The 17,097-nt window shown below is 41.5% G+C and overlaps 1 protein-coding gene across 1 annotated transcript in view; it reads right to left on the reverse strand.

The window, feature by feature from the left end:
• Positions 1–13,881: 13,881 nt before the first annotated feature.
• Cds1 (CDP-diacylglycerol synthase 1) overlaps positions 13,882–17,097 on the reverse strand; it is a 70,627-nt gene continuing 67,411 nt past the window's right edge. Inside the window, exon 13 of the mRNA XM_047566719.1 lies at positions 13,882–16,769. Within this exon, the coding sequence (XP_047422675.1) occupies positions 16,640–16,769 (130 nt within the window). The 3' untranslated portion in view covers positions 13,882–16,639. The remainder of the gene's footprint in view (positions 16,770–17,097) is intronic.

Raw genomic sequence — 17,097 nt, forward strand, 5'->3', positions numbered from 1 at the left:
AGCTCTCGCCAGCTTGGGAATCCCTGAAGCTTCCTTTCAGGGCCTTTTCAATGCCTGCCTGAGACCATGGCAAGCATTTTAGGTAGTGCCACTTTAAACTTTTTGGTCTTTGGACTCTGGTTCCTAAAAATGTTATGAGGGGGGCTGGGGAGATAGCTCAGTCGGTAGAGTGCTTGCCTTGCAAGCACAAGGCCCTGGGTTCAATCCCCAGCACCAAAAAAAAAAAAAAAAAAAACATGAGGACCCCGAACAGCTTTATAGGGTTTATATTCATCAGTAGTCATTGTAGACATTAAAGCAGAGATATAAGATTACATATTATTACATATTATATATATATATATATAAAGTAAAATGATAAAACCACTATATATACTTATCAATTACATATTTCTGTAAATTACTTTCCAAACATTGGCAAGAAGAGTGGAATTTTATAATTTTGGAAATCTTTTTAATGTCTACCTTAATAGAAGACAGGTGGATTCCAGTATATACTTCTACAATTTGTTTTGGTACTTTGCTTTGATTGAAGCATATGTAGAAAATCCAGCCTCATTGATAAGTAGTTGGAAAGGAGGCATATTTTAATACCTTTTCAGATAATCATGTCCTACCAGTTTTAGACTGTTTCATAGTTTAAACTTTTTAAAGATTGATGCTGTAGAGAACCTGAAATTAGACTAATGAACTTTTCATACTCTACCAAAATCTACTGGTTTGTCTTGTACTTTGTGTCTTTTGACCATAATTTTATAGCATCATATTGGTAACAAATGTTATAACAGTGAACTACATTACTACTACTGCAGTGTATGCGAATCTTCCAAATGTTGACTATATAATATCAAAATCACATTATATGTATTAAAATTTTACAGCCATCTCAGGAAATTCTAACTTATATAGTGATGGATATACATTTTCCAATAATTCTAATTTTCCTTAAAATCAAAAATTTTATCATTGGCAATTAAGTGCTGCTTACTCTTCTTTCTGAAATAAAAATCTCACTTTGTCAGTTGTCAAGAACATTCTGCCACAGGACCATAGTCTGTCAGTTGCTTCTTCAGTAAAAAATAGTGCTTTTCAAAAATATGTCAGGTCCCACTCACAGCTCAGGAACACAATACAAATTTTAATGCTTCTCCAAGAACATTCTTTTTTTTTTTTTTTTTGGTACAGTGATTGAACCTAGGGGTACTGTACTACTGAACCATATCTCCAACCCTTTTTCATATTTAATTTTGAGACAGGATCTCACTAAATTGCTGAGGCTGGCTTTGAACTTGGAATCCCCCTGTCTCAGTCCCCGGAGACTTTGGGATACAGGCATGCTCCACCATGCCCAACTCTTAAGTGAAGCAGGCATTTGTTTATTTACTGAGAGTGCTTGGTGATGAAGAATATGATTACTATTGCTAACAGTTTGATGTCACTATATTCATCATACCAAGGTTTCTACCAGTTTATCTACCATTGCTCTTCCACAACAGTAAACATCAATGGAATGAAAATGTAAACAAGATTTGGTATTATTATGGAAACAGTCTTCATCTTGCAGATCCTCTGAAAGGTCTCAATCTCTAGCAGTCTAGATTTCAAGAACCATTGGTCCTGGAAGAAGATGCATGAGATGTTCCCTAAACTAAAGAAGCATGCATGCAATTGCATTTGGTAACTAGGTTCCTAAGCATACACCTGGAGCTCTCACTGAAACCTGCCAGGTGCACAAGACCAGACCCGTCACGCAGGACAGATGGGGTGACTGCACCCTTCATTACCTCCACAGCTCCAAGTCTTAGAGACAAAAAGTACATTTCTAAGGTACTGAGGTATCTAAGGAGGGCTTTTTAAAGTCACATTACTAAGTCAAGTCTCTATACTTTTGATAAAGTAAAATAAACAATACTATTTTAATATCACAGTTCTAACAAGTATATACTGATTAGTCTGAGACCTGAGTTTCTGTTCTACCCCTGTGTGTGAACTTGGGTCAGTGATTTAAGCTTTCCATATCTGGGTTTGCTCAAATAAAAATGTTGTATTATGACACCTGCCCGCAGAGAATTGTTATATATAAGGATTACATCTGGGAATACATATAGGGAAGATAGTGCCTGAGTATACATTATGGTGTGAATTTCAAACTATGGACATAAATGATGTATTGAGACCTCTTACAAATGCTGGATGCTAGCCAAAAAGCAGGAGCTCATCTTCACCCAGATAAACAGGACAGAGTACTAGGGCGGGAAGATCTTTGGAAAGTCTATCAAGCCCAGGCCCTCCTTTGGCACCCAAAAGGGTTCAAGGAGCGGTTCTCCTTCCCCACGTTGAATTCACAGCTCTGTTCCTAGCTTCCCTGGGCCCATGCCCTTTACAGGTAGCTCCCAGCTTGCTTTCCCCCGTTTCCTTTTTGATGACTACAGTGAAAGTGATTAGTTCAGTATCATCCATGCATGAGTACACCCTGCCTTACTGAGAGAAAGCATTGGTACTTCAACCTTGACCTTCAGCTATCACTGTTGAGCAGGAATGCTCAACAAAGGCACAGTGGTCGTGAGTTGCATTCCAGGACAGAGCAGTTATTTAAGGAAAAACAGCCTGTTTGTGATCTTGTCCTCAAACACTACTACAGACTTCAAACAAAAGCTATTTAATACCTAAAAATGCTACTTCTGGCTGGGGGCGTAGCTCAGTGCTGCAACCTATGCTTAGTATGTGTGAGTCCCAAGTTCTGTCCACAGCACCAGGAAAAATCACTGGGACACGTGCTATGTCTGCTCAAAAAAAAAAAAAAAAAAAAAAAAAAAGTCCTTCTTTACAAACTGATTCTAGAGAATACATCATGGAGCAAGGGTCAACCTAAGCAGCCTGTGGTTATAAACTTAAAAGTCATTTCAGTCTGATTATGCTAAAAGGAAGACACCAAGTTGTGCCAATAGCAATAGTCTGTGTCTCAAGTTCAAAGCCCCACATTTAGATGTTTGGGTTCTTGTTTCTTCTAATGTAGCGATTTCTGTGTTCATGCCGCTACATATTCAGCTGGGCCCTGAGCAAAATGACAGGTCTATCCTCTTTGAGAAGTGTCTAGCTAATAGTCATGCCTTCCTGGAGGCATCTGTGACAGAATTTTCAGCATTTCTTCCATTCCTTACCATTTTCAACTCAGCTGGAGCAACTTTCTTCCACAATTTGTTTTCTTAGCTCTGCAGTCTTTATTTTCATGTCATTGCTATTTCATCATCTCCTCATTTTTAATCCTGTATTGAATTCACACTCTTATTCATTTATATCATATAAAGTCTCCCCAGGAAGTTCTCTTCTATCCCATACTTCTTTTCCCTCACAGACAGACCGTGTTCATGGTCTTTTTTTTAAATTTTTCTCCCGCCCTCTCGCCTGCCTGCCTTTCTTCTGTAGATGTCAGAACATCGATTCCTTCTTCCTCCTTTTAAATATGGATGCTCCTGCCCAGACTTCCCATTTGCTGTGAAGTGTTGTGAGTGAATTCTGAGCAGCACTCTCACCCTCTGGGGAATTGGACGTTGTGATTTCTGTCCTGCCGTTGCCTCCTAGTCGATTCTCAACATGGCAGCAACAACACAGATTGTATTACTTCCACCTAAACCCTGCCCCATTCCTCACCTCTCTGTCTTCAGTTCAACCTGCCACACCCACCAGGTACATTTCTGCCACAGGGCCTTTGCCCTGGTTGTGCCCGCAGCCTGAAAGATTCCAGCTGGCCCAGCTGTGCTCTTCTTCCTCCCTCACCTGCTTCAGATAGTCTCTCAAATGTCACCTTCCAAGTGAGGCCCCTGACCAACCTGCACTTCCCTGCCCCAGTGCCCAGTCACCACCCTCTCTGCTCTTCTTCCCAGGAGCACCTTCCACAGTAACATGCGCTAGATTAGTTCTTCGTGGTGTCTCCCTAGAGGCAGCCCGTGACTTGTCCTCAACTCTAAGGCGATCTGTTTTTGCGGAAATCATAAATCATCTTTCTTGTGTTGAATTGGAGCTTTCAGGTACCACGTGCCTGAACACCGGTGTCTGAAACCTTCACGGGGCTGTGGTCTGACACATCCAACTTTCCTTGGTCCTTGAACAACACACTCTCCCTGCCACAGAGAGAACCTCGTGCCACTGACTCCACCAGAGAAGCTGTATGGTCTCTTTTACAGCCCAGATAAAAGAAAGCCCCCCTAGTCCAGCCCACCTGGGAGGCTGGAATATTCCAGGGCAGCCCCTGTAAGCTCCAGGGCAGGGCTGGTGGCCAAATAAAAGCGGGCAGAAAGCAGCCGAAGCAAGCTTTATTGGAATTTGGCTCCGGGGAAGTTCCCAGCCCCCTACCCCTACAGGTCAGGGTGGAGAGCCAGAGAAAATCGCAAGTCGCCCCAGCTGCCCAGGATCTTTATAGACTGGAATAGGCAGGGGTCCTGCTGAGTGATAGGTGGACGTAAGGGTCGGGGGAGTTTTTCTGCCGCTTTGATTGGTCGCCATGTGGTGCACTGCCCACTGCCCCAGTCATTTTGCTCTCCCTCATATAGAGGATCAAATTCCCACCTAACCGCCCCCACCTCTCAACCCTACCCAGCAAGGAGAAGTGAAATCTGTTGTGGGATCTCCATTGTGACCACTCTTCCCCACCCCATCCTGCAAAACTCTCCCCAAACTCCCCGCTCACCAGATCCCTCCACTGCAGATTCTTCAATGGGATATTTTTGCAACTTTGAGATGTGATTAACATACTATAAAAATCAATTTGAAGTATGAAATTCAGTGTTTTGGTAACTTGTGTAGTTATGCCACCATCACTACAATTCAGTTTTAGAACATTTTCCTCACCTCAAAAGAAACTTCTTACCCCAGCCCCTGGCAACCACTCATCTGCTTTTCTGTCTACTATAAATTTGCCTCTCCTGAGTTTGCAGGTATGGAATCATGCGGTATCTGGTCTTCTGGGGCTGGCTTACTTCTCTTAACATTTTTGAAGTTCCTCCACATTGTAGCATATATCAGTACTTCATTCTTCTTTACTGCCAAGCAGCAGTCCACTGTATGGATGTACCACATATTATTTATCCACTCACCATGTAATGGATTATTGTGAACAGTAAATTCTACCACTGTAAACATCATGTACAGATTTGTGTGGATGAATGTTTTCACTCGGGAGATTCCAAAGAGTGAAACTGTAGGACCAGATAGCAATCTTTTGAGGCACTGCCAGCCTGTTTTGCAAAGAAGCTATGGCTTTGATCCCGCCGTTTACTGGTGACGAGTTCTGCTTCCTCAGGTGCTGAAGTGTAACAACCAGAGAAGCATGCCAAGGTAAGCATATATTAAGCAGATTTTATTTAAAAGTAGTAACACAGACTTCTCCCAGGAGGGAGAAGGGGCCATGGCTGATGTTCAGGAAATGAGCACACTCTACATCTTTTATAGATTAGGGTTTCTTTAGTCTGCCCTGGGCCCCTTATCTTTCCTTCCTGCCTACATGACTAGTCTCAGGAGTTGCCAGTGACATAGTAAAAAAGATAAGTGGCAGATGGCAGGGGGAAGGGCCACAGGGAGGATTCAGGCAGGTAGGGGCCCAAGGGGCATTAATTAGCAACTCTCTGCCTGAAGTCCTGGATAGGACAGGTAGATTTGGTAATCCATGGGCTCCATAGGTCTTTGACATTCCATTCTCCTAGGGGCAGTCTTCAACTTCCAGATGCAGATGGCTTTCATGGCCTCCATTTCCTCGATTTGACCTGATCCCCTATTTCTACACTAACTGCCTGTCCCCAATTCTGGCTTCAGCTTCACCTTCCCTCCACCCACACTCTCTGGGATGCCTCCAAGTTCTTATTACAATGTCAGCCTCTTTTTAACACACTATATTGAAGGTGTCTGTCAAGAAAGCAGCTGACCTTGACAGCTGCCTTAGCAGCCCCGGAATGCACCAGAGACTTCGGTCTTTCCTGGGTTTTTCCTGGCACCCCTTTCCCCTTCTTCCCTCAGCTCCAGCCCAGATGGCAAAACACAATCACAGCACCTTCTATAATATCTCCCCAGCTAAACCAGTAATTGTTTGTAGAGCAGGAAGTGTATCTATCACTTTAGGTGCAACAGTGGTCACTTCACCTTTTGAATATAGCCAAAACTTATTTTTAAAAGGGACAGGTTTTCCTTTTCCTCTTCTCCCCCTTCCCCTCCCTAACCTGGAGGTGGGAACAAGATTACCCTGAGCTGTCTGTGCTCCACAGGAAGGAGATAGCTGCCTGAGGATCTTGGAAGTGAATATCTCCCAGATCAACACGTGAATGTTAACACACGACAGGGCACATCTGGAATGTGGTCTTTGAATAGAACCTCCAAGTTCTTGATGAGCAGAATCACAGCCTCTGGGACAGGAGTCCCCTGTGCTTCTCCTTTGCTAGCAAAGCAATAAAATTTCTTTTTCCTTTATCTCAAAATCTTGTCCTCCTTACTGAGTTGGCATCATGGACAAGGATGGAGCCCCCACTTTGGCTTTCTTGGGCAGGCCTGGCATTCCAAGCAACTGCACTTCCATGCTGAGGATGTAAAGTGAACTTTTTGAAAGCTGACTTCTGAAAAGTTAGGAGTTAGGTGAATGTGTCTTGGGTCAAGCCAGAGGAGCTATTCCTGCAGGTAAAGGGAAGGACTGAGGGACTCCCAGCAGCTGTGGAAGCCCCCTTTGCTTCTGGGAACTCCTATCTTCCTTCCCTGCGCTATATGGATTGCTCCATCTTCGTTTACTTTGAGAAAAAGGAAACTGAATGCAGTAAAGTCATGACACCTTGGCTATTCAGTAAGCTCCTCTGGTGTGCACACCAAGACCCTTGATTCTACACATCTGGTTCCCCTTTGTGGGAACACCTGGTCCCTTTTCATGGGGACATCTGTGGCACCGCTGATGTAGAAGTCACGGTTAAGTGGGAGTTGGGAACTTGGGGGAGTTTCCCCATCTGTTCTGTCAGCCATGGTTTAGGGATCCTCTCTGTTTGTGTTTTTTGTTTTTGCATTTGTTTCTGGCCCCGTAATACATGGGCATTACTGTGTTGATCCTATAGATTGTTTCTTGGGAAAGATCTTGGCTGAATGGGCCACCTATAGGTATAAAAAAAAAGATGATGTTTTACTGCAACAATCTGGTCTTTGGGTGATTTTCTGAATTATTGTACAATCTTGCACTTGGGAATTGGTCTGTCAGAGATAAAAATAAGTGAAAGGTTTTGAATGTACAGGAATGTATGCAATTACATAATGAATCTTAACAGGCAAAAACTAAACTAGATGCAAAACAGTGCTCCCTCAAACGTGTGAGTGTAGCGGGACAAGAAAGGAGGATTTAAAAAAAAAATTTTTTTTTTCCTCTTTTCAATCTGGTGCTGATAGTCTGAGTACTACTTTTCAGTCTGACCCCAGGAGCTGCAAATCATCCTGCTGTGGGTCAGGGACACCAGTCCTGAGACAAAGAAAAAGGAAAATCCCAGGAAAGCTGCCTGGTCTATAGAGAAATGGGCAAAGAGGACCTTGGCCTCTACCCTGCTTTCCAGCCACTCTTTGCCATGGGAATAAAATCAGAGTTTGAGAACAGGGCTAAGCTCACTGCTTCTGTAGAATGAAATCTATGTGAGCTATAGGCCTTATTTTCTTTCTGGGTTCTTGTCTCATGGGTTCAAAGACTGAAACTCATGGATAGTGGCACAGGACAAAAATAAAAGAAATAAAATTAGTTTTGAATGAGAGGGAAAAAAGGTGGAATTCTCTGTGAGGTGAGGGGAAAACTGGTGGAAAGCTTTTCCACTTGAGTATACTAGTTCAGGCTTCTGGATAAGGGCATCAGAGTCCATGCTAAACAGACATTAAAAGTGTTGAGTCTAATTGTTGGTGTTGGAATCTATACTGTACAGATGTTGGGAAGGTACCAAGGATGTTGGCTTGGCCCATGACTTTCTATTTGGCTGTGTACTTTTAGTCCTTAAGTCCAAATTTTTTGTAACTTCCATTTGGGTCCACCCCCACTTCCATTTTCCCACCACGCTGGGGCAAAGGGGTGGACTGGTATGCTTAATCTCACAAGGTTGCCCTTACATTTGAGGAAAAAACAAACAAACAAACAAACAAAAAAACCAAAAAAACCTTATCTGGGGTCCATTACACTAAGTAAGGTTTGGGATTACAAAAAAAAAAAAAAAAAAAAATTATGTTTCTTGGATCATAGCTGTTACACAAACTTCATTTTGTATTTTCCTTGGAAATTTAAACGGTTATCTCTTAGTGCCTTAGAGAAGTGTAACTTCTAATATAACAACCTGATTCAATTTGAGATAATAGGCCATCATCTACAGAGGACAGACAGGATGTAAAACTAACTTCCAGTACTAATACAGACTCCAATTAAATATGAGGGGTAAATAACTGTAAAATTATAGACATCAAAATTATAACTTGTTACTCCCTCTTTAAGACTAGTGAAACTGACTTGCTGGGTGTTTAAAACCAAAAACTTGGAGACTAAAGTCAAGAAAGTAAAAGGGCCAAGAAAAAAGCAGCCAGTATTTGGCCCTTGCCCTCTAAGGTCAACCAGGACCCAGACAATGACAGGACCCCTCTGAGGGCTCTGAAACTCTGGTGAGTCACCTGATCTGCCAATCAGGGAGATCAAGTGGATGCTAGAGAACAGGAAGCCAACCAGTGCATATTCTGCAAAGAGGAGAGTCATTGGACAGTGAAATGCCTGATGCTTCCAAGAAAAGCCATATGTGGTCATCAAGACCCTAACCTGATCCATCCTGGCACATAGTGCCACTGACAAAGGAAACCTAAGGGAGTCAGGAGGCTCTGCCCATGTCCCCAAGAGTGATCTCTGAGGAATCTCAGCTGACTCTTAAGAGTGGATAGGAACAGGTCAGTTTTGACCAGCTTGTTCTTAAAAATCTGGCAGGAGAGTATACCCTGAGCACAGTCCTACAAGAACTAAAAGGAAAAAAAAATGGGTTTTTAAAATGTAACTTAAGATGTACACTTGTGTCAGCCATACCAAAAGTAAGTAAAGCTGGAGGCTATAAAGGGAGAGTTCTTATGGGAGTGCCTAATACTTAACTATCACAAAGGACTGTAGAGACATGAGTCTCTCCTGTTTCAGAAACTCACTGAAATACGAATTGCTTTTGTATTAATTGTTCACAAAAAAGTAATGCTTTACTGTCTTGTTCATTGTTGTCCTAGCATGATCCCTGCCCTATGTGTACCTTGTTCAGTCACCGCCCAGCTACCACCACGGACCTCTGGACTGCTGTGATGCTGAAAATTACTAACTGTTCATGCCCCACCTGACAGAAAACAAGGACTTTGAATCACTTCCCCTTAACTTGCCCTCTCTCAGCAGGAAGCAGCTTGGAGATGCCGTCCCCCATTTTTCCATAGAAATTGACAGTGGGGAAATGTAATGGTGGTCTTTCACCTTTTGAATATAGCTCTGAGGCTTATTTTTAAAAGGGAAGTTTTCCTTTTCTCTACTACTCCCTCTCCCCCTCCCTAACCTGGGTGCAGGGAACAAGATTACCCTGAGCTATCTGTGCTCCACAGGAGATACCTGCCTGAGGATCTAGGAAGTGAGTATCTCCCAGATTAACAAGTGAATCCTAACACACCATCAGGGCGCCCTGGGGCCCCCTGTCAGGGCACACCTGGAATGTGGCCTTTGAATAGCTTCTTTAAAACCTCCCTGTTACTCCTGAAGGGCAGAATCACAGCCTCTGGGACAGGAGTCCCCTGTGCTTCTCCTGTGCTTCTCAAAACCATGTCCTTGTTATTGAATTGGCATTAGCAACAAGGACTGAGCTTTTGGTTACCTAGGTACTAAGGTGATGTCTAATTCAAAGGCAGTTCCATAGGACGTATATTTAGTGAACATATGATATTCACTCTTCAGGGAATGCTGGGGTTCTGGGGGATGGTGGTAATAAACATTCTTAGGAGCATTTATTACATTCAAATAAAACTTACCTCTTGAAATTCTTGAGAGCCCTTAGAAATAAAGCACCTTTATGGTGCCAAAAAGTACCACCGATTATGAAAAAGATGGTGGGGACCAAAGATCAGCATGAAGCCCTTTTGCCTTTGCCTTCCCTCACTTCAGTGCAGTTCACTTAGAACTTCTACCAAGCCCTTTTGGCCCTGGCTTTATTTATTTTTAATACTACTGTGTACATGTGGGTGCTACTGAAGCCAGAATTAAGGACAGGTAGTTAGTGTAGAAATAGGGGATCGGGTCAAATCGAGGAAATGAAGCCATGAAGCCATCTGCCTCTGGAAGTTGGAGACTGCCCCTGGAAGAATGGAATGTCAAGGATCTCCAGAGCCCATTGATTACCAAATTTACCTGCCTTTATCAAGGACTGCAAGCATGGAGCTGCTAATTAATGCCCCCTGGGTCCTTGCCTGGCTGAATCAACTTGGCCCTTCTCCTGCCCATGGCTTCTCACTTAATGCAAAACCAGGCCTAGTCGCTTAGGCAGGAAGGAGAGATAAGGGGGAGAGAACTGGAGAAAAGAGACCTTAACCTATAAAAGATGTAGGGTGCGCTCACTTCTTGGGACTTTAGAACATCAGCCATGGCCCCCTTCTTCCTGCTGGGAGAAGTCTGTATTATTATCTTTAAATAAAACCTGCTTAATATGCTTGCCTTGGCGTGCTTCTCTAGTGTTCAATCTTCAACATTAGAAGGAGCAGAACTCGTCACCGGTAAACGGCGGTATTGCTACTCCTCAACTGAGGTTGTCCAATCTGGGTCAGAATCTGTCCCTTCTCTTCCTACTAAAAAATAGAATTGTCAAGGTGGGACTTGAATAAGGAGGTCAGCAAATCTTCTCTTCCAAACAGCATCCACAAAATGGGAGAAAGGTAAACAAGAACATGAGAGATGTTTATGGTTTAAAAACAACAACAAAAACACCATGCCACCCGCCTGGAAGTTCATGGAGTCCTTGCCCAGGTCTCCTCCCTTCCGCTGTAAACTCAGTTGGTGTGGAGATTTATCCAGGGCAGAATAGATGGTGATGTCTCCAGCAGTCGAAGAGGCTCACTCTCCTCGAAGCAGTGGCTGAGGCCCACGTTCAGTGATATTAGTGGAAGTAGCAACCTGAGCAGAGAGTAAGTGAGAGGGCTCACAGCCCACAAGCCTGGAATTCCATCATTGGCACAGGCACTACACAGACCCAGAGAGTCTGGAGACCCTAACATGCTTGGCCAGCCCTGAGGCTACTTGCATGGTCCTTGACAGACAAAATCAATTAATAGTACATCATCAAAATGTCAAAATTACAAAAGACAGTATTAAGAAAATTAGGGCCAAACCACAGCCTGAGAGAAAATATATGCAAAAAATATTTGAAAAAACTCATCTATCTGATAAGGGGTTTATACTTAGAATATACACAGTTTTTTTTACAACTCAATAAAAGTGCCATTTTAAAACGGACAAAAAACAAATACAGATTTCATCAAAGATGTACATATTGCAAATAAGCACATGAGATGATGCTCAACACCATTATCCATTAGGGATATGCAAACTAAAACTGCAGTAAGATACCACTACATATCAGCAAAAATGGCTACAACTTATGAGACAGGCAATGGCAGGTTTTGGTGTAGAGAATGTAGGACCCTTGTACACTGCAAATAAGAATGTAAGACTGTTTAACCACTTTAGAAAATACTTTGGTTATTTAAGTTAAACATGAAAAAAGAATAAACCCATCTTTCAGAGATGTAAAACAGTGCTGTCAGATATGAAACCATTCCCTCTAAGCTATTAAGTACTATTCACATATTTTGAATTAAATTCTAACTTCAATATGAAAAAAAGTTAAACATGAATTTACTACAGAACTTAGCAATTCTACCCCTAGAAATCTATCCAAGAGAAATGAAGACATGTCCACAAATTTTCATAACATTTTTCATAAAAGCCCTAAACTAGAAAATAACCCAAATGTCCATCTACTGGTACATGGATTAGCAAAATACCATATTCATAAAAAGAAAGAAGTACTAATGTATGCAAAACCATTATGCAAGATACAAAAACTCGCCACACCATATGATTCCATTTATATGTGAAGTCCAGAAAAGATAAATTTATACAGGCAGAAATAGATCAGTGATTGCCTAAGACTTGGAATTGGAGTGGGGATTAACTGTAAATGGGCACCAAGGAAATGTTCTCAAAACTGGAATTGGTGAGATGATTGTATAATGCTGTAGTATGTAAATTATATTTTAATGAAGCTGTTGAAAACACAAGGAATTTGTAACCATTCCAAAGTGCCTTTATCTGGACTAGCTGAAATTTCTTGTTTCCACTTTTTCACAAGTACTTGAGATTTAGTAAATCCAATGAAGAATACATTTAATAGATGATTCAACAATGTTCCCCAAACTTACCAGTTTCCTAAGCCCCATCTGAAGTTTAAAATCACATTTGAACAGAAAACCATCTGGAGTCATTAAACTCAAGTAGGAGACACAGTAGAGAGAAGTCACGTCCCATGTGTGTTGCAAATTGACAGCAGTGTGACATTCCATTCTCTCACCACAGAGGACAATAGGATCTTGTTTTAGCCTCCTCCCCATATCTTTATACCCATTAGGGAACTGGACTAGATTCTCCTGGCTGCTTTTGAAACCCACTTTGACATCATCACAAGTGTTTCATTCATCAACCTTTTCTACATGGCCTTTCCTGTTTACTCAGTAAGTCAAGAAGTTTCTCCACTTCTCTGCATGAAGACAAGTTTACAGTAGGACATCATCTTGTTTTGGTTAAATGGACTAGACCTGATTTTTATTTGCAGCTACTCGATAGGTTGCCTGGAGTCCCTCCTTGGTGAATAAATTTAAACGTTAAGTTTCAGGAAGGGACAGAGAGGTCTGACTGTGAAGAAACAGGTTCTGAATGCAGGTCGGATGGCTGTCTCCTGCCTTCCCAAGCTTCTGGGGCTTTATATATCTGTTGTCACCCTGGTCACAGTCTATATCATATGGCATCTGCATCTGTCTCTCTCTGCCTCTGTGAGTAGGCAGAGAACTTTTGAAGTTTTGATGTTTTTCCTCCATTCCTGAACGAAGTCTGGAGCAGAGATTCCAGGCTGGTTGAAGTGAACTGGTGAGCTGTCCACCAATCAAGAACACCACCTACTAAGAAAGCCATGGCCAAAGTGGTGGCTCCTTTGTTTGCTCAGTCCTCCTGATCTGTCCCTTCCCACTGGAAATGAGCAACAGAAGAGCAGATAGGAAGAAAGAAGGAAACTCGGTATTACTTATCAGCTACTCCAGGCTGGACACAAATCAAGGCACTTTCAAATGTTTTCCTGAGTTCTTAAAACCACCTAATTAGTCCACCATAGAGCTATGCAAAATGTAACTGGGGTCGGGTAGGGGACTGTCCAAGACACGGTGGGACTGTGCACAGTTCTCTTTTAACTCCCAGCCCTTTAGATGGTTCAGAAACCTGAGTGCCTACAGCATGCAGATTGTGCTGGACACTGGGAACACAATGACCAATCAAAACAGGCCTCACTTGGTCTCCATAAAACTTTAAGTCCCAAACATTATTCAGAGTCCAAAAACAAGTATGTAATGACAAACTCTGGCACACAGAAGTTCAGTATCCTTTCTATTAAGAAGACACACAGCTGTCCCATCACCAGAACTGAGTCCTCTCTCTCCTTGCAGATGTCACTGTAGGTGTGAATGGTGGAATTATATACATGACTTCTGCACACTGGTCATGACTTTGTGAACATGTTCAATGAAAGAATGTCTCTGCTTCAATGAGAAAACATCACAACAAAGTCAAAATGTGATTTAAGTTTTATTTCCCTATCTCAGTTTCAATAAAAAGATTCAGAGAACTGATTGACAGACATAACTTTCACCTATATACAGTCTATACACACTGTTTATACCTTGTTCTTATTTGTGAACAAGGTGACACTATCTTTGTTCAAACCAAAGTGCAAATGAAGAGATACCATAAATGAAAAGGGGGATGGGGTGGTATTTTTATTCTCAGTCACTGCATATGCACCACCAACCACAAGAGAGAAAGCAGCGAGGAAACATCACATCCCACAGGTGAAAAAGTCAAGCAATGAGTACACTGGATCACCTTCTCCAACAGCCACTTTGGAAAGACTGGCCACCGCTGTGAAAGAAGTTCCAAGCCTTCCATTTTTCCACCACCACATCGCTACACTGGAATTTAAGCCCTCTTCCCAGTGCAAATACAAAAATGACCAAAGTCAGGGTTTTATGGCAATCTTCTACTAAAATATATTGTTTGAATATACATGCTATAAAAGTACACTAAAAAGGTTAATCTTTAGAGCTCTGTTAAAATTAAGGATTTTTTTTTACATATAGAATAATGTACACCAAAATCTAAACATATATTTGAGAAAAGCTTTTACTGTGACCCCGAATATTTCATTTCACACTTTGTTTATAATGATATTGATTTTGTAATACATGTAGTTAGTAATGTTCTCATAATTCTGTCTTGCAATGCTTCATGCCTCATCAAGTACTTCAAATAAAAATGTGGAGAGATTCATTTTTACTTGCGCAAACTGTCAAGTTTTCTATGTAAATTCCTATCACAAAAAATTTTCATTCTATTTTCTAAATTGTGGTATCCTACATTTTTAATCATCAATATTTGGGGTTGTTAGTGGGGGAAATAAAAGCACAAGATAATGAAAATTGATATGTAGGTGGCCTGATTTTAAAAGTGATCATCCCCTCCTATAAAAACCCTTTCAGTGCCAACTCTAGTTTCTGTGGATTTGTGTGACACAATGCTGACTGGACATGTTCAGCAGTGGTAAATCAGCTAAGTGCAGGCCAGATCAAAACCTGAGGGTCTTGGTGCCGCCTGCAGCTCTATCCTGTTCCGTCCTGTGGTGCACCATGAGGCTGACAGCGATGGCTCACTTGTAGAACCCAGGCATAATTACAGTCTTTTGTTTTAGGTATAGCAGTAGCATGGAAATATAAAATAATGGAAATTGGGTTTTGATCTAAACAAAAATATTTACTCTTTTCATTAGCAAAACATTCTTTAAAATATATCTCTTTCTCCCCTCTGAACATCTGACCAGGAGCACTGGGCGGTTTGTGAAGGTTTATTGCTGACAGTTCAATACATTAAATATGGCTGTAGAGAGCACACAGGAATAGGAGCTTATTTGTGTCCACAGATAAGAAACTTACTCTTATTTGTTTACAGTGTCCAGTCCACCAAAGGAAAGGTTTGGCATTTGTGTGCTTTTTTAGTTCTGGTGGTAATCAATTCTGCTTGATTTTCATTCTTACAAGAAAAAACAATCAGTTGATGTCTTCGGATTTTATGACATGATGAAAAAGAACAATGCGACAAAGGTCAGTCACAACCAGGGAGTCGGCTTGGGACTGAGTCTTTGGCCTTCTTCTCAGGTAAGTCTCTGAAGGGCTGCACTGGAGATCTAGAGGCAGGCATCCAAATCACAGGATCGGGGCCTCCTACTCTTGCCCTGCTCTGCTTCAGCTCTTGCCCCTACTCATTGCCCCGAGTGCTGATCTTGCCATGTGCCCAACACTACACACCTTGGTGAAATCAGTTCAAGGGAAACAAGGAAAAGCAGAGGACTCGACCGAGAGGGGGCCCAGGTCACACACACTGTTTTCTGCTGCCTCTTGAACTACAACCCCCATTGAGATCATCTGTGGAGGAGGATCTGAACACTGTGTTCTTCAGGCAAAAATATCCTCTGTTTCTTTGGAAAATTTTTGCAAGGCTGTGTTTTTCCAGACAATTTTATCAGAAGTGAAGTGCTTTCTCTAACATACAAATAATGGCAGAAATTTCATCCTCCCTCTATTGAAGTTTGAACCTACCTAAAAGCAGAATGCTTTCTCCTGGCAAATGAGTACTTCTTTGAAAAGTGGACAATCAGGCTGGAGTGTCACTTAATAGTACAGCACTTGACTAGAATCTAGAATGTGCAAGGCCTGGTTTAATCCCCAGCACCAAAACACCAAAAAAAAAAAAAAAAAAGAGTAAAGAAAAGTAGACAATCATTTCTTCCCCCATCAAACTCAGCCCTTTAGAAAATACTTCAGACTATGAGAAGAACTAACTTCCCAGTGTGCCTTACAAACAATATTCTGTTAAAATCAAAGAGCAGCTCCAAGTGCAAAAGTAAATATTTGTGCAAAAGATCCCACTGATAGGTGCAATCTTAAAGACATCCTCGATTTACTCATTTTATAGTGTTTGACTCTTTAAAATACAAGTCTTTAAATTATGAAACCCAGCAAGTAAGGGGAAGGAAGTTAACATCAGAAAATACATCTTAGAAAAAGTACAGGACATTTTGCTGGCAATTTGCTACTTATTTCATAACTTAGATCAAGTGTTTGTTAAATATTCACAGTAATTTCAGAGAACCAACATTCATGTCTGTGAAACTTCAATCTATTGCATTTTCAACCATTTTTCTGTACAGTTACAAGATTTCATCTCTCAGTGCTTTTCTGCAGAATTCCTTCTTGTCAGTCCTTCCCTCTCTGGATCCAGCTATACCTTCAAGGTGGGCTGTAGGATTCCTTTTTCAATGAGATGAGTCTTCAGAGTTTTATATATATTTAACTGCTGTTCTGGTTGAAGCACCAACAACTGCTGGAGCACTTTGCTGGGATTTGGACCCCTAAAGATAAGGTAGAGAAGACAACATTTACAGGGCTTTAGTAGAGCTAAGTACTCCCACATACCCACAATATAAGATAATCCATTCCTTAAGAGTAAATAGAGTAGCAATCTTTACAGAACTGAAGCAGTTCTTTTATTTCAGTTTAATGTCTACATGTCTTTGTCAAGGGGAGGGAAAAAAAATAAGACCTAGTCTTCTTTGAGAAGCATACAGTCTAAATATGGAAAGAATGCACAAATACAAAACACAAGATGATATAAGGCAATTTAGGCATGAACAACTAGAATCTATAAAAATTCTCTAAAGGGCAACCTGATTTAAGAAG

Source organism: Sciurus carolinensis, chromosome 10, assembly GCF_902686445.1.
Source record: "Sciurus carolinensis chromosome 10, mSciCar1.2, whole genome shotgun sequence".
In the NCBI taxonomy this organism is placed as follows: Eukaryota; Metazoa; Chordata; class Mammalia; order Rodentia; family Sciuridae; genus Sciurus; species Sciurus carolinensis.